Genomic DNA, 19488 nt, shown 5'->3' on the forward strand with positions numbered 1-19488 from the left:
CCTGCACTAACATGGGAGATCCAGAAGAAGCTCCTGGATCTGAGCTTTAATTAAATTCACTCTGGCCATTGCAGCCATTTATAGAGAACCAGTAAATGAGAGACTTCCCTCTCTGTCTCACCTTCTTTCTCTGTAAAGTCTGCCCTTCAATTACAAAATAAATAAATCTTTAAAAAATAAACTTATTTGCTATTCTGAAGAAATATGAGATTGCATGGAAGTCCATTTGTCTCACACCTCAAAGAGAAAAGGAAAAGGAGAATTATAACGACCATCCTCAGACTGGCCTAGCAATTCAAAATTCTAGGAAACATTTTCCAACTTGTAAAACTATACTTAGTTTTAAAATGAACATTTCCAATACTTATGCATAAAAAACCTAAATACAGAAATACAGCAAATTTCTTCAACTTAATTAAGAAAAAAAAAATCATGTTGTTATACAAAAAGAACAGAAGAAAAGATTCTCAGTCAGTACACAATGTAATGGGGAAACTCAATATTTCCCATTCCCATCAGTCAGAACACAAGACCAATGCACAGAAATCACTTTCATGTAAAAATTTATGAAGACATCATACAAATACAATTGCAGTCACTTCTGATAAACATAAACAATTTAAGTAGAAAGTTTAACAGATACAGATATAGATATAGATGCTGATATACATATAGAGAGATGATAGGTAGATAGAATATATATATGTGCATATATATATTGCTATATGTATATGTGTATATATATATTGCTATATGTGTATATATATATAGACTATATGTATTGCTATATGTGTATATGTGTATATATATATTGCTATATATGTATATATATATATATATACATGTATATATATATATATATATATACTGATATTGCTATATATGTATATATATATATATGTATATATATATATATGTATATATATATACTGATAGCAATATGTAAATGAAAGGAATCCAAGAAACCTAACACAATGGAGAGGCATGCTATGGTCATAGACTGACAGACTCACAACTCTAAGGACACAGACTCTAACACAGCTCATCTGTGGTTTGTTGTAGATAAAAATGAACTATCCTAACTTTGTATGGAATGACGAGAGACCAAGAACAGCTAAGCCAGTTCTGAAAAATAAAATGGGAGAATTCACTCTACATGTTAAAGGTTATTATAGAGCTACCATTACCAAGACACTATGGCATTATTGGAGGATTAGACAGAGTGATCAGTACAACAGAACAGATAATCAAACCTAGACCCACACAATCACTACTAACTGATTTTCAAAGGTGATAAAGCAATTTGAGGAAGTGAGTGAAGGAGTGTTGAAACAATTGGGTAGCACATAGTCCAAAATTAACACTAGTCTAAACCTCAAACCTGACATAAATATTAGGTCAAAATAGATTATATGCATAAAACATAGCCATAAAATTGGAAAAAAAAAACAGAAGTGCTAGGCAAATAATTTTTAGATTTGATATCAAAAGCACAATGAACAAAAGGCATGCATGAGACTGTCAGTCATTTTTTTGTGAGTTAATTCTTGTGTACCAGGGCCCTAATGAAGAACAGCAGAACTAGATCTTTGTTATTTATGGGCAGTACAAGCAATAGTGAGAAGAGGGACATTGTCTCCTACATGATTGGGGGACACTCCAGTGGCATCAAAATGGCCTTGGGAAAATTCATGGAAGACACACATTGTGAGACTGGAGGGGATAAAAGAGGAGAGGGCAGAGAACTTGGAGGAAAGGGAAGAGAGACTCCAGCGCCAACTAAACTTTATCTAAAAAACAGTTTTTTTTATTATTATTATTATTTAACTTCATTAATTACATTGTATTATGTGACACAGTTACATAGATACTTGGGTTCTCCCACCCCTGCCCAAACCCTCCCACCATGGTGGATTCCTCCACCTTGTTGCATAACCACAGCTCAAGTTCAGTTGAGATTCCCCCATTGCAAGCATACACCAAACATAGAGTCCAGCATCTTATTGTCCAGTCAAGTTCAACGTCTTCTTAGGTATACCCTCTCTGGTCTGAAGACAGAGCTAGCAGAGTATTATCCCAGTCAATTGAAAGCTCCATCATACCATCAGCAAAAATTTACATCATTATGGAATTAATTGACATAGTAATGAGTAACCAACATGTTGAAAGTAAATACGAGTTCCCAGCCACCTTCTGTGATCACCTCACCTATACTTCAATTTAGTTTATATACAACATATAACATTCAAAACATAACATGTTATACATAACATCATATCATCTTAAATTAAGGCAAACATGTGGTATTTAACCTTTTGTGATTGGCAAGATACCATTCAAAATAACAGAGAAAAGTATGAAATATCTGGGAATAAATCTAACCAAAAATGTAGGAGACTTATTCGAAGAAAACTACAAACTACTTAAAAAAGAAATTGAACAAGACCTCAAAAGATGGAGTAACATCCCATGCTCCTGGATAGGTAAAATCAATATCATTAAAATGTCTATACTGCCAAAAGCAATATATACATTCAACGCAATCCCAATCAAATTGCCCAAAACATTCTTCATGGAACTGGAAACAATGATCCAAAAGTTCATCTGGAAGCACAAAAAACCACGGATAGCTAAAAAACAGTTTTAAAAATTAAAAATTTAAATAAATATTTTTCTTTCAACTTTGAAAATATAAAATGAACATTAGGCAAAATCTAAGTAAAAAAGTAAAGATTCCTATAAGGAATCTATTAAGGAATCTATTAAAAGTAATGGATGAGATGCATGTTGTGGCTCCAACAAAATAGTAAGAGGGAATCTCTGTAATGAAAGAATTCTCATCTTGTTTGTGCTGCTAGTTACACAAATCTACATATCTGCTCCATGTGGCTAGCTACACACACACACACACACACACACACACACACACAGAGAGAGAGAGAGAGAGAGAGAGAGAGAGGTGAAACATGAAATCTGATATGAATAATGTTTGTTTTCTACTTGCCACTGGAAAAATAAACTAATTATGAAATGAATGAAAAACAAAATGAAACACACATGAAACTTCCCTGATAATTTTGGTACTATATAATATTTAAGAATAAAAGCTTAACAATTAATACTTAAACTTGAATAATAAGCATGCCTACCCGTCGGTTTGTGAAGCTGGAGTAACATTCTTTTAGCAGCACAGTTTTCAGCATCTCTGGATCAGTGATGACCAGCACAGGCTGTCGACCATCATACAATCTATTATGGGAAAACAGAAATGATTAAACACAGCAAGCCTAATGCAATAGCCACAGCCAAGCCCAGGAACCACACTTGGATCCTGATGTCATCTTTCTCATACTCCTTTTGTATAACACAGCAACATCCCTTTTTGGTTCAAGTTAGAGTAGGATGTACAGTGAGATTCCAATCACAGAAGACACACTTGTCTTCATAAAGGCAAGATCACTCAAGTAAAATAAATTTAGAAACTAAACAGCTCATCATGAAAATCACACATATAGAAATAATACTAGATTGCTGCCATGGTGGCATAGCAGTTGAAAATCATCACCGGAAAGGCTGCTCAACATTAAAATCAGCTCACAAGTAGCAGCCTGGGAAAGCAGCAGAAGATGGCCCATGTGTTTGTGATCCTGACATCCATGTTGAAGATTGAATAAGCCTCCTGGTTCCTGCCTTCCTTGGTCTCATACAAGCTATTTGGCCACACAGGGACTCAAAACCCAAAGGGAAAATATCTCTTTCTCTGTTTCTCTTTGCCATTATGATTATGAAAACATAATCAATAAATATTTTGAAAGAATTTTAGAGCATTTCTTAGATCTAGGTTCAAAGAATTTAAAAGATAAGAGAATTTCAAATTTCACTAAGGAAAAGATAAGCTGAATTTGAGGTAAAGTTTCAACTTAGGCATAGTTTGTTCATCATACACAATTTCAACAAACCCTTTTGTAATACTATGTATTTCATTATTTTTTCAATTTCCCATTTTGTTATTTTATGATACAGTTCCATAAATGCTTAGATTACCCTTCCACTATATTACTATGGTGAAGTCCTTCATAAACAGTCACAAGTCCAACATTCTGCTCTTTAAGTATCCTGATATTATATGTATACATAGTAGCAGAGAGTCCAGCATCCTGTTGTTATGGTATATGTAACACTTTCATTGTGAGTCCATTTGTGACTTTGAACTTGAGATGCATACTACATTGTGTCTTCATGTCTGGATATGATAGTCTCTCTTACACAGCTACCATACATACCTTTACATGAAATCCATAAAACAAGATGAAGAACAGGAAGAAAAATAGAAAATTTACAACAGCATGAAGTCAAATAAGGGAGTGAGCATTTCCTTACTAGTGACGATGGCAGTCAGTCACCACATCCTATACTGCATTGGCTGAGTGCAAATTGAAGATCCAACCCCAGACTCCATATTATGTCAAAGAAGATCCTGAGGTACAGAAGGTGACGGGTGGTTGCTTCCTGTCACCCTCATGGGAGATCTGGATTATGCTCCTGGCTCCTCCCACCTACCACCCCTAGCATTCTTTGGCATTGGTGGCATGAAACAACTAATGGCAGAGATGCTCTTCTTTCTGTATGTCTCTTAATTTTTAAAAAAATGGTATTATGCAATTAAAACACAAAGGCAAGTGAATCATTTAAGACTGACAAATACTAAATCCTGCAAGGGGAATTTAGGATTGAGTGAAAAGAGGTCCAGTGCTGCATGTTCTTAGAACACTTTTGTAGGCCATGTCACCTCAGAAGCTCCTGGACCAGTTCTAAGAGTTTGATGAGACAAGATCTGAAATTAAAAAAAAATAGGAAGAGGCAAAGTCTTCTCCCATTTGCACATAGGTTTCAATCCTATCAGTTATACCTCTTTATGAATGCTGAAAATGAAAAGTGTGCCCTGTATGTCATCAAGTATATCAATCCAAGAGAGACCAAATAGTTCAAATAACCCTATGTTTACTCACTAGATTCAGGGGAAAAAAAGCAAAGAAATTTGTATACTTATCTTTGCTAAAACTATTGGTTTAAATTTTTGAAAACCAAAAAAAAAAAAAAACCCATACACTTGCAGAGACTAATACATACATATAGGCATATATATTGCATAGATATGATGTATATATACAACATATTTACTTGTACCTCTCAGTTATTCTCTTTTCTAAAGAATTCAATTCACTCATATATTTTTTGAAGGTACATTCCACAGAGAAGGAATGATGCAAAAAGGAAAATTTTCAATCTTCTGATTCACTCCCCAATTGGTCATAAATGCCAGAATTGAACTGAAGCAAATATATGAACAGGAGATTCTTTCTAGTTTCCCATGTGGGTCAGGGGCCCAGTTTTTGAGTCACTCTCCACTGCGTTCCCAAGCAGTCAGCAGAGCATCAGATCAGAAGTGCAGCAGCTGGACACACACTGGAGTTCATATAAAATGCCAGGACTGGGCCCGGCAGCGTAGCCTAGCAGCTAAAGTCCTCGTCTTGAAGGCCCCGGGATCTCATATGGGCGCCGGTTCTAATCCCGGCAGCTCCACTTCCCATCCAGCTCCCTGCTTGTGGCCTGGGAAAGCAGTCAAGGACGGTCCAAAGTTTTGGGACCCTGCACCCGCGTGGGAGACCCGGAAGAGGTTCCAGGTTCCCGGCTTTGGATCGGCACGTACCGGCCCGTGGCGGCTCACTTGGAGATTGAAACATCAGATGGAATATCTTCCTCTCTGTCTCCCCTCCTCTCTGTATATCTGGCTTTCTAATAACAACAAAATCTTTAAAAAAAAAATGCCAGGACTAATAGGTGGAAAAATAACCATCTATACAAACAGCTTTACCAATAATCATTCTTTCAAAATCACATTCTAAATATGATCTTTAGGTAACAGAATTTAGATACTTTGTTAAAAGCAATCAACATAGGGGGAAAAATGGCCGACCATGGAGGGTTGATGTAAGGGGGAAGGCAGAGAGAGTGGGCCAAAAAGTGCCAGAAGAAGGAGCAAGTATAGTTAGAAACAGTATAAGCAGGTGTGCAAACCTCCCAGGACACTGCGGAATCAACAAGACCCATGCAATCTGGAGAATCAACCAATAACAACAACAACAAAAAAAAAAAAAAAAAAAAAAAAACAAGGCAGCGCTTGGCAGCTCGGGCGCCTCGGCTTGTGGGCTCGAACAGGGTGAGTTAAGAACCCAGCAGGGGAAAGGCCGGCAGGAATTTTAACCGGAGGATATACAGGCAACTTTAGGAAATCATTGCACAAAGCCCCTCCAGTGGCGGCTAGAAACTGCAGGAGTGCTGAAACCTCTAGCACTGGTGGTGATATTAATAACCTTGGCAAGACCCAGGCAAAGACAGGGACGGCTACCTAACACACACTCCCCCATAACGAAACACCACGGTACCAGGAGGGCATTAGGACCCTGAAGTGCAGTAGCTGGCAGCTGCTGCAGCGAGGGTGAAATCCCCAGGTTCACAGCTAATCTAAATTCTGGGACAACCCAGTCCAGGGAAAGAGGCGGTGGAGTGGGTCCGTCAGATTCCGTGCCTCAGACATAAAATCAAAGCAAACCAAATGAAACCAAATCAAGCTAAACAAAACAACACCACAAACAACAAAAAACCCAAGAGATGAGACCCGGGCACCTAGGCACTGAAACCTGAGGCGCTGAAACCTGAAACCCTGAAGGGAAAAAAAAAAAAACAAAAAATCAAAAACTCCCTGGTCCAGAAGGAAAACAAAAACCTCGGCCAGCTAGACCTCAGGCCACCCAATGGTGGCAACAGAGGTCAAGGGTGAGAATCCAGCAACACCCTGGGCCACAAATATGGGACGTAATAAGAGAATTAGCTAAGTAGAAACAGCTAGTGCCACCCCAAAAAGCCACCATAAAGCCTGGTCAATCGCAGAGATTACAGATGAAGAAACTGAAGACGTCTCTGATAAGAAGTTCAGAAAAATAATTATAAAACTCTTCAGAGACAATGAAAAACAATGGGATGAGCTCAAAGATTTCAAAACCACATAATCACAGAAACAAAATTACTCAAAAATGAGATCCTAGACTTGAAGCACAAAGTTGAGAGCTTAGCCAACACAATTACAGCAGCAGAAGACAGGATATCCGACTTGGAAGATTTCCAGAATGAAAGCAGGCAGATTATTAACCAACTAGAGTCACAACTACAGAAGGCGACCAAGACAATCCAGGAGATGAATGACAACATCAAGAAGTCAAATATCAGAATCATGGGGCTCCCAGAAGGAGTGGAAAGAGAGACAGGCATACAATCAGAACTTGAGGAAATTATGCAGGAGAACTTCCAAAATACCTGCAACATGAACCCAATCCAGATTCAGGAAGGCCAGAGGACTCCCCACAGGGTGGACCCAAAACAATCCTCCCCAAGACACGTGGTAATCAAGTTACCCTCCAATGAATACAAAGAAAGAATCCGAAGGTTAGCACGAACCAAAGAGAAGCTTACATTTAGGGGCAAGACCATCAGAATCACTGCCGACTTCTCAGAACAGACGCTCCAGGCAAGAAGGGAGTGGAACAAAATCTTTCAAGTACTGAAAGAGAACAACTGTCAACCAAGAATACTCTTACCGAGCAAAGATTTCATTTGTATTCGAGAATGAAACTAAATACTTCCACAGCAAAGAGAAATTAGAAGAATATATCAACACAAAACCAACTCTACAAAATCTCCTTAGAAATGGAAGCAAGCCAGAAGCAAGGATGGCAATCTGGGAGATCTCAATAAAGTTCATCCACAGAAACGAGAATCAATTACCAACAACCTCAAAAACACAGGCATATGGCATGGCAAAATTATAATTTCTCAATATTAACCCTCAACACAAATGGCTTAAATTCATCACACAAAAGGCACCAATTAGCAGAATGGGTTAAAAATCAGGACCCAACTGTATGCTGCTTGCAAGAAACACATCTAACCAGAAGAATCTCCAAGAAACTAAAAGTGAAAGGGTGGGAACAAATATTCCATGCCAATGGACGAGAGAAAAAGGCTGGTGTGGCAGTCCTATTCTCAGATGATATGGACTTCAAAGTAACGAATGTCAAAAAGGACAGGGAAGGGCGGTACATTTTCTTGAAAGGGAGGATCCAACAAGAACCAATCGTCATTATGAACATTTATGCTCCTAGCCCGGATGAACCCAGCTACGTGAAACAACTACTTTTGGACTTAAAGGGAGACATAGATGAACATACGATAATTCTGGGAGATCTGAACACCACACTAACACCAATAGATAGATCAACGCAGCAAAAGCTCAACAGAGAAGCCACAGAACTCACACAAACAATGGAACAACTGGACCAAGTAGACATCTATAGAATATTTCATCCTAAGGCCACAGACTACACCTTCTTCTCAGCAGTGCATGGCACCTTCTCCAGGATAGACCACATAATAGGACACAAAGCAAGTTTAACTAACTACAAAAATATCAGAATCATACCATGTACCTCCTCAGACCATCACGGAGTGAAACTGGAAATCAACAACTCAAAATGTCCCAGGAAACACGTAAACTCCTGGAGGCTGAACAATATGCTAGTAAACGAATAATGGGTCAGAGCAGAAATTAAAGACGAGATCAAAAAAATTATGGAAACCAACAAAAACTCAGACACAAAATTCCAAAACTTATGGGACACTGCCAAAGCAGTGTTACATGGTAAGCTTATTGCAATTAGCGCGCACATCAAAGCCCAAGAAAGGCAACAAATGCAGGAATTAAGCACACACCTCCAGAAACTGGAAAAGCAACAGCAGATGAACCCCACAAACAAGAGGAAACAAGAAATTATCAAAACAAGAACTAAATCAGAAAGAAATTAAAAAAAAAACCATCCAGAAAATAAATGAATCAAAAAGCTGGTTCTTTGAGAGGATAAACAAAATAGATACCCCACTGGCCAGACTGACAAAGAAAAAAGAAGACAAAGCAAGAATTAGCTGCATCAAAGATGAAAAAGGCAACATAACAACAGACACTACTACCATTAAGGAAATAATTAGAAATTATTACAAAAAAAATATACGCCAACAAATCCGATAACCACTTGGAAATGGAAAGATTCCTAGACTCCCACCACTTACCAAAACTCACCCCAGAAGCAACAGAAGACCTGAATAAACCCATTACTGAAGCAGAGATAGAATCAGTGATTAAAGAGCTCCCAACAAAGAAAAGCCCAAGCCCAGATGGCCTCACCACAGAATTCTACAAAACATTCCATCCAGAGCTAACCCCAATCCTTTACAAGCTCTTCAAGACAATAGAAAAGGAAGCAGCTCTTCCAAACTCATTCTATGAAGCCAATATCACCTTAATCCCCAAACCGAATAGAGAATTAACAGAGAAGAGAGACTACAGACCGATCTCCCTGATGAACGTTGACGCTAAGATTCTCAACAAAATCCTAGCCAATAGAATACAAAAAAACATCAGACAGATCATTCATCCAGACCAAGTAGGTTTCATCCAGGGAATGCAGGGATGGTTCAAAATAAGGAAATCCATAAATATGATACATCACATCCAAAAACTGAAAAACAAAAACCATATAATAGTATCAATAGATGCAGAAAATGCCTTCGACAAAATTCAACACCACTTCATGTTAAAAACCCTAACCAGGGTGGGGATAGAAGGAACAATCCACAATATAATCAAAGCAATATATGAAAAACCCAATGCCAGCATCATACTGAATGGAGAAAAACTGGATTCCTTCCCACTGAGATCCGGAACAAGACAAAGCTGCCCACTATCACCACTGCTATTCAACATAGTCCTAGAGGTACTTGCAGAAGCCATAAGACAAGACAAAGAAATCAAAGGAATCCAAATTGGAAATGAAGAAGTCAAGCTTTCACTATTCGCAGACGACATGATTCTTTACATAGAAGAACCAAAAAACTCAATACAAAGACTCCTAGAACTCATACAAGAATTTGGCAGAGTGGCAGGATACAAGATAAATGAACAAAAATCAACAGCCATAGTGTATGCAAATGGTCACAAGATGGAAGAAGATCTAACCAACAAGTTGCCATTCAAAATAACAGAGGAAAGCATGAAATATCTGGGAACAAATTTAACCAAAAGCGTAGAAGACCTTTATGAAGAAAATTACAAAACACTCAAAAAAACAAATAAAACAAGACCTCAAATATGGAACAGAATCCCATGCTCCTGGATAGGCAAAATTAATACCATCAAAATGTCTATACTACCAAAGGCATAATATACATTCAATAAAATTCCAATCAAATTACACATAGCATTCTTCATCGAACTGGAAAAAATGATACATAGATTAATCTGGAAACACACACACAAAAAAACCACGAATAGCCAGAACCACTCTGAAGAGCAGAACTTAACAGGGGGAATCACAGTACCGGATCAATGGACATACTATAGGGCAGTGGTTATCAAAACAGCCTGGTACTATATCCCAACTTCCAAGGAGGCCACAGAGAATTGGATGCGCTCTGAGGCCGAGTACTCCTCACCACGGTTTTGAGGATTTTCCTGCACACCCCCCCACAAAAAAAAATGTTCTGCAGCTTAATTGTTGACAAATGTCTTGTTAGAGTTACGAGCCAGTCTAGATTATCCTAAAATCTGCCAAGATCAGCAAATCATACTTCAACACAACAAATGGCTAAATACTAAAATGAAATAGACACGAGACAGCTGAATGGTACCTTATAGCCATTTTAAGGTATATAGCAGCTGGTCCTGTATATAAACTAAAATTGAGATGTCAATGAGCTAATCAGAGGTTGTGGTTAAGAACTTGCTGCTGCTTTTTTTTTTTTTTTTAACATACTGGTTACTCAAAACCATGTCAATTCTATAATGTTGCAAATTGCTGCTGATGTTATATTGGGACTCTTAATTGACTGGGATGATATTGTACCAGCTCTAGCTTCGGACCAGAAATGGTCTCCCCAAGAAACTGTTCAACTCCCCAAGAAACTGGACAATAAGTAGCTGGACTCTATGCTTGATATATGTTTGCAAGGAAAGAATCTTGATTGAATTTGAACTGTAATACTGCATCAAGGTGGAGGAATCCACCAGGGGGAGGGGAGGGAGAGGGGTGGGGGGATTCCCAGATCCTATGAAACTGTCACATAATGCAAAATATTTAATAATAATAAAGAAAAATCTAAATGGATAAAAGACCTAAACCTACATCCAGAAATCTTCAAACTTTTGCAAAAAATTTGGGAAACACACTGCAACACTTAGGAATAGGCCCTGACTTCCTAAAAAGGGCTCCAAAAGCACTAGAAATCGAGACCAAAATAAACAATTTGGACCTCATCAAACTAAGAAGCTTCTGTACAGCTAGAGATACAATCAACAAAGTAAAAAAAAACAACCCACAGAATGGGAGAAGACCTTTGCACACTACATAGGAGATAAAGGGCTGATATCCAGAATATACAAAGATCTCCAGAGAAACCAAAACACCAGAAGAATCAAGCCACTCAAGAAATGGGCACAGGAAATGGGCAGACATTTCACAAAAGAACAAACCAAATGGCAAACATATGAAAAAAATGCTCAAGTTCCCTGGCAATAAGGGGAATCCAAATGAAGACAACAATGAGGTACCACCTAACTCCAGTAAGGATGGCACACATACATAATACCAAAAACACTTGCTGGCGAGGATGTGGGGAAAGGGAACACTTCTCCACTGCTGGTGGGACTGCAGACTTGTACAGCCTCTATGGGAATCAGTTTGGCGAATACTCAAACAACTCAAAATCAACATACCGTATGACCCAGCAATAGCACTACTAGGGATATATCCAAAACATCTCCTACACAAGAAACCAACATGCACGCCTATGTTCATAGCAGCACAATCTACAATCGCAAAAACCTGGAAGCAACCAAAATGCCCATCAATAGAAGACTGGATAAGAAAGCTATGGTTCATCTACTCTATGGAATACTACTCAGCTATTAATAAAAAAACGAAATGCAGTTCTTTGTGGACAAACGGGCCCGACTGGAATCCATCATGCTAAGAGAAATGAACCAATCCCAAAAGGTTAAATACCACATGTTCGCCTTAATCTGAGATGAAAAGATGACAACTTGGAAGATAGTACCTGTATATTGTAATATTAGTGCAATCTCTAACAATCTGTATCCAATGCAATAAGATAATGTGATACAATCTATAAACCAACAATTAATGTCAGAATACTTAAGATCTACATCGAAAAACTGTAAAGCCTACTATACCCCCAATACGCTATGTTAACCGGTAATGGGGAGAAAGTGCAGGGAAGTCTTTCAGGACCATAAAAAGAGTGAGGAAAAAGCAAAATATAGCCTATCAAGATCAAATCTGATAACTCATAGACAACAAACGCAAAGCAGCACTAAACAATAGTAAAACTAGTATACCAATGCATGAGTGGGGAATCGGGTGTGATCCTGACAACCTCCTAACAGGAGGTCATGTGCGTGGAGCAGGGGGGCACTCCAGAGTGGAGCAGATGGTAAGGAGGAAGCTTGGATCCCAACCATGAAGACCCCCAGACCTTCACCACAAACTATTAATATGAGCAACAAGGACTATATCCCAACTGCCAAGGAGGCCACAGGGAATTGGATGCCCTAGGAGGCCGAGTACTCTGAGGTCACCCACCCCCCAACCGGAGCTTCCACAGGGGACGGAAGAAGTCCAAACTCTACCGTGCAAAAACCAACGTCATCGGAAAGACAACCAGAAGCCCTGAGCGGTCCGCAGAAACAGAAGAACAATAAATGTCCTTTGGGACCAGGGAGGAGAGCTTTCTCTGGTCCGAGCGTGGCTCCACCTCTGGACCCCCAACCTCCCTCGCAATGACCATCGCGATTGCTCCGAAAACCCCTCATGGCAAACAAACAATCAGATAAACTAAAAAAAAAAACCTAAAATAAATAGACAAACAACAAAAAGTAGAGCTTGGAATCTGACAGGAAAGAGCTGGCGTGGATTGGCTTATGCCTTGCTGGGTGGGACAGAAAGATTAGTTACTCCTCACCACGGTTTTGAGGATTTTCCTGCACACCCCCCCCCACAAAAAAAAAATGTTCTGCAGCTTAATTGTTGACAAATGTCTTGTTAGAGTTACGAGCCAGTCTAGATTATCCTAAAATCTGCCAAGATCAGCAAATCATACTTCAACACAACAAATGGCTAAATACTAAAATGAAATAGACACGAGACAGCTGAATGGTACCTTATAGCCATTTTAAGGTATATAGCAGCTGGTCCTGTATATAAACTAAAATTGAGATGTCAATGAGCTAATCAGAGGTTGTGGTTAAGAACTTGCTGCTGCTTTTTTTTTTTTTTTTTAACATACTGGTTACTCAAAACCATGTCAATTCTATAATGTTGCAAATTGCTGCTGATGTTATATTGGGACTCTTAATTGACTGGGATGATATTGTACAAGCTCTAGCTTCGGACCAGAAATGGTCTCCCCAAGAAACTGTTCAACTCCCCAAGAAACTGGACAATAAGTAGCTGGACTCTATGCTTGGTATATGTTTGCAAGGAAAGAATCTTGATTGAATTTGAACTGTAATACTGCATCAAGGTGGAGGAATCCACCAGGGGGAGGGGAGGGAGAGGGGTGGGGGGATTCCCAGATCCTATGAAACTGTCACATAATGCAAAATAATTAGTTTAAAAAAAGCAATCAACATGCCTGTGGGAAACTTTCCATGGCCTATTCTGGGCTGTTTCTATCATGCTTCTTGCGCTTACCTGCAGGGACTGTGTCCTGCCAGAGTGTTGCCCAGGCTCCTCCATCACAACCCCTCCCAGTGCCAGATTTTGCACAAACCAGGGGGTCCATGAGCCAGTACTACTCAGTTCACCTCCTGTCCTATCAGGAACAGTGGCTTTTTTTTTTTTTTGGCTGACTTTCAACCCATTTTGGTTCATGCTGTTGGATGTTACAGCCCAGGCATGGCTCGTCCATATCCACATACGGATCACAAATGGCTCAGTAGGGGTTAAGACCTAGCCTAATCCGTCCCACATCTACCCTGGTCCTCCAGGACACCAGACGGTGTTGGGGTCTGGCCTGGCCTGGTGCATCCAGTCCCAGTCCACACTAGTGCCAAGGGGAACTATGACTGTTGCCTTAAAGTTTTATGCCCCTGTTCCTGGATAGCATCAGGAATCCTGTCTCACCTACACTAAAGCTGGCCTTATTCATGGGTGTCTCCAAGCAGCTATTCCGTATCATAAAAACCTCAGAGCTCGCCCAAAGCTAAGGACCCGCCCACCACCTCAGGGCCATGGCTTTGGCCTGGGTCCCTGGCTGAATTCCACCTCCGAGGGGCACCTCCTGCCGCCGCCACCCTGCAGAAGTTTCAGGCCGCCCCCCACCTTAAGAATGAAAAGTTTACCACAGGCATACACTTGGCATGAGTCGGGGGCAGACCCAGCTGAATCAGTTCATGTCATCCACTGGAAAATCTGAACACCAGAACAGAGTGTGGGTTGAGCCATGTTTGGTGGCGACAAAAACCAGTGCACAGTATGGAATGCCAGGGTGAGGTTGACTGTACTGGATGTGACTGCAGCACCTAACCAGCAAGTGTGAGAACCAGGAAGGGAGGGGGCAGAACCAGCAAGAGTATTAAGGGGCTGGTTCCCTCGCTGGACAGCTACTCCTACTGGAGAGCGTCGGCTGGGATGGGGACAGACCAGACTAAGCAGGGCTGCAACACCTGTGTGCTGCATGTGGACCAGATCAGGGAAAAGCCTGGCTGGGCTGATTATTCCTGCTGGTGCAAGCATAAATTATAGTGGGTGAGGGTTGTTTGGGATTAGCTGCAGCATCAGTTGGCAGAAGCTGGCACTGGGGACTAATTCTGTCAAGTCTAACCACAGAACCACCTGGAGAGTGTATAAACTGGGACTGAGAGAGAATGGGGAGGGAAATAGTGGGTTCCCCCTCTTGGGTTGCCCCTCCCGTGGGAGGGCATGAAAACTAGGACGGGGCCTGAGGTGGCTAGACAGAGAGGCACTCAACAACATCCGTGAGGGCTGGATAGTTGAGCTGGTTTGATGGAACTAAGCTTCAATATCCATTGACATGTACGAGAGCCAAATGGGATGTGGGACAGACTGGACTAGTCTGCTACACATACTTGCAAACCAGGGTAGGGGGCGGGCCTGGTGGGGGTTATTGTGGGTCGCTCCAACTAGGCTGCAGCTCCCACTGGTCTATGTGAGAGCCGAGCATGTGCTGGGCAGAACCAGGCTGGACTGCAACATTGGTTCCAGTGCAAGTTGGGACTGAAAACAGACCCAACCCAACAACTACAACCACCAGCTGATTGGTGGTGATGGACTGTGCCGGGCCCTATGCTTGCTAGAACAAACAAGAATCTAGTCTGGGAACACCTCAGACAAAGTTTCTTTGGAGATCTCCCCAATTGAAATGGCAGACTCAGAACCCTAACCAAGAAAAGAAAGAAGAAAGAACAAGCCAATCAACCACCTCAGCTATATGTTGGCAGCGAAATACTGGACAAATGGAGTCTCTATGTTGGACTGTATCAAACAGTAGATTGTTCAACGACCTCATAGTGCTTGGCGTGGCGAGACTGGCAGCAATTCATGACTGGTGAACTACCAAAACGACTTAAGTGAGTATCTTAGAGCATGCCCCACAACCGGGACTTGGTGTGGGTGGGAAACTGGGTGGGGCCTCTCCTTCAATAACCCCCTTTACCTCCGATACATGAAGGAAACAATATGGAAATAATAGTCTTACCCACTTCCCTGTAGCCCTTGAACCTTTTTACCATAATTAACTATGTAAAGATTGTCGAAAATATAATAAAAAAATAAAATAACCTTCAAAAAATAAATAAAAGGAATCAACAGACAGAAGATATGCTATCACGCAGACACAAACGCATATTAGAATGTAATGGAAAAATGTATTATACTCAATTATTGATCCAAAAGCAACCAAAATATAAAGCAACCATGCTCTGTTCAGATTGGGGTCCCTTGGTCAACAACAGCTGAAAACGTTGATGACCTACAACATTTACTCCAAATTCAGACACTGACACCTGGGGTATATGCAGTCTTTGGTAGAACAAGCCTTTACAACTTTACCCTGGATAAGTTTATATCAAAAGGCTCTGAACTAATGTTGTCCCTTATACAGTGAGTACCTCACCAGAATGAGGAAGCTTTCCAAATACTCACCCCCACGTATTTCCGTATTTTTTAAAACATTTCATGTCCAAATCCCACACACCCTGTGAAGGGAAATGAAAGGATATGTGATTATTATTGTAAACAGAGTAAACTTGATATCCATTTGAAGTAAACTGAACAAAATGCAATTACAACTAGCTTAATACTATTATACTTTAATTATCCAGAATCTCAAAATTTGCAGGTACCTGGGAGAAAAAGAGAGAAGACATTTGAAGTGCAGAATTCAAAGGCAATTTGGAGTTTCCCTAAATATTGTGGAAACCCGGTGGCTTAGCCTTGTCTACAGATATGACACAACCCTTGTCACTGTGAAGAATTTTCCTGGGCCTTTGTGATCTCCATAAATCTCCTAAGCCAGCAATTATTTTCCTCCATAAGCACTTGAGGAAACTGAGACTTGAGGAAAGCTGTGAGGTTCACAGGGATCCATCCACTCACTTCTCTAGATCTCATGAAATTTCTAGACTTCTGACAGAATTAAGAAGCTAAAGACATCAGTTAATCTCTTTTGTTGTCAAAAATGTAGGTCACTCTTGGGTATGTTTTTTGAGTAAGAAAATGCATTGGTGAAAGAATGCATGTGAATTCACCTTCCAGTTTTGGATCACAGTATGGGCAAGAGGAGCAAATATCACCTTTACACACAGAACCCAGCATACTATTTTTTAAAGATATATTTGTTCTTATTACAAAATCATATATACACAGAGGAAGAACTTCCATCCAGTGATTGACTCCCCAAATGATTGCATTGGCCTAAGCTGAGCCAGTGCGAAGCCAGGAGCCAGGATCCTCTTCTGGGTCTCCTGCAAAGGTGCAGGGTCCCAAAGATTTGGACCATCTTCTACTGCTTTTGCAGGCCACAAGCAGGGAGTTGAAGGGAAGCAGGGCCACCGATATTAGAACTAGTGCCCATATGGGATTCCTGTGCTACAAGGCAAGGTCTTTAACTGCTAGGCTACTTAGTTGTGCCCCGACCCAGGATCTTATAATAATTGCATATGGACGTGCGTTCCAGCATAGTAGCTAAGTCACTTCTCTTATATTTGAGTATCTGTGTCACATATCTGGGCCTGCCTCCTCACTTTAAATTTCCACTGTTACACATCCTAGGCTGAATGAGGGATGGCTCAACTAACAGGGTACCTCCATTCTACTCAGAAGACCTGGATTCAGTTGAACTTCTGAGATTCTGAACCAGTGTAGTCATGGATATTGAAGGCATTTGCAGAGTACACAGCACATCAAAGCTGAATCTCCTCTCCCCGAACTACTTGTTAACAAATAAACACATAAAATACGTTCAATATTCTGGTTGTAAATAGCTATGTGCCTAATAAACTAAAGTTTCAAAGCTATGCATGGAGAAGAGACCAAACATTATTATGACCTCTGCTGCAGTCAGGAAAACTGGAATCTTGAGCATACAGCTTCATGCGTCAACATGGTGTCCACATGCTGCATTGTCCAAATACCAAGCTCTGCTTTATGTTCCTGAGAAAGTGCCAAAGAAAACTGAAAGTTCTCTTCATAATGCTCACACAGTGTAAATATCAAGTCACAGCTGAACATCGAGTGTTGATGAAACACAAACATTCCCTATTTAATTATGTATTTATTTTTAATACAAAGTCAAACAGATAGATAGATAGAAAGATAGATAGGAAGATAGACAGAGATGAAAATCTTGTGTCTGATGATTCACTCCCCAAGTGACCACAATGGCCAGATCGTTGCTGAACCAAAACCATGATCCACAAGATCTTCTAGGTCTCCCATGTGGGTGCAGGGTCCCAAAGCTTTGGGCCATGCTCAACTGCTTTCCCAGGCCACAAACACAGTTAGATTGGAAACAGAGCAGCCGGGATTAGAACCAGAGCCCGTATGGGAACCTGGAGCATTCGAGGTAAGCACTTTAGCTGCATGGCCACCATACCAGACTCCAAAATGCCCTCTTTTACTGAGGCAAATAGGATTTTCAGCCCAGACTAAACTTCTCCATTACCTGGACGCGATCCAAACATATGTCAGAACGTTAGTAAACTAAAACTTGTCAGGATTCCAGGATTCTGGATCTTGGGGCTGGAGGCAGCTTACAATTCCCCACAGTGTGGTGGCTGTGGCGGGATGCTCCTGCCGGGCGGGATCCTATGCTGGGGACTCAGGCCAAGGCCATTACCGAAAGGCAGTGACTGAGTCCTTGGATTTGGGGGGCCAGTGCATCAACTGGTGCCAGGCTCTGCCTGCTGGTGGCCCAGTGGCAAGCTCTGCGGTTCTTACAATATGAAATAGCTGCTTAGGGACACCCATGAGTAAGGCCAGCTTTAGTATAGGTGAGACACGAATTCTTCGTGATTACCAATAACATGGTCAGGAAACTTCAGGGCAATAGTGGGACTGAGACCTGATGATTTCAAGGGGAATATGCAAAAGATCTATTTGGGCCAGACTGATTCACCAGCCAAATTAGGAATCCTGAGATGGGTTGTTAGCATAAAGCATCACTGAATGCCACACACCAGTCCACACCAAAGCTGTGGATGGGGGCCTGTCTGGCAGGGCTAGGTACAATTACTTGACTGGGTGGTGGAATAGTGGACTGGTCACATTTGGCAGGGTCAAGACACCAACTAGTGAGTGAGAGAATTTAGTCGAGGGGTAAACTCTATGGGGGAATGGTGGGCCCAATCCTATGGAAATACAAGTCCCACAGGCTAGCTCGTGAGCTGGGGTGGCGATGGGCTAAGCTAGGAGTGACCATGGCACCTGCCATCACTTATGGGTAAAGAAATTGATGGCAATCTGGCAGGTCAAGGCAGCACCACCCGAAGGTGCATCCTAAAATAGGATGTGGGTGGACCGAGATGCAACCAGAAGGGGGTGGACTGGGTAGGGTCAAGCAATCTTCAACTCACAGAAAAGAATAGAAATCAGGAAATTAGAGTGTGTGAGGGTTGGTTGGGCTTTGCCACATGAGATGGCAGAGGCTGGCACCGAGCGCCAATTCTGTTAAGTTAAATGTTAGAACCACCTGGAGAGTGCATAATCCAGAAGTTGGAGTGGCCTAGTAGACAGATAGTGGGCACCTCCTTCATGGTTAGCTACTCCCACTGAAGAGCATGAA

The 19488-nt window shown here is 41.0% G+C and overlaps 1 protein-coding gene across 2 annotated transcripts in view; it reads right to left on the reverse strand.

Annotated features, from left to right (window-relative positions):
- The window catches only part of LOC105942607 (cytochrome P450 3A6-like), a 79288-nt gene that overhangs the window by 48310 nt on the left and 11490 nt on the right, over positions 1 to 19488 (reverse strand). For both annotated transcript variants that reach the window (XM_058680836.1, XM_058680835.1), the window contains exons 3-4: positions 16350 to 16402; positions 3150 to 3249 (exon numbers count right to left, since the gene is read on the reverse strand). In XM_058680836.1, the coding sequence (XP_058536819.1) occupies positions 3150 to 3249; positions 16350 to 16402 (153 nt within the window). The remainder of the gene's footprint in view (positions 1 to 3149; positions 3250 to 16349; positions 16403 to 19488) is intronic.

Source organism: Ochotona princeps, chromosome 24, assembly GCF_030435755.1.
Source record: "Ochotona princeps isolate mOchPri1 chromosome 24, mOchPri1.hap1, whole genome shotgun sequence".
Lineage (NCBI taxonomy): Eukaryota > Metazoa > Chordata > Mammalia > Lagomorpha > Ochotonidae > Ochotona > Ochotona princeps.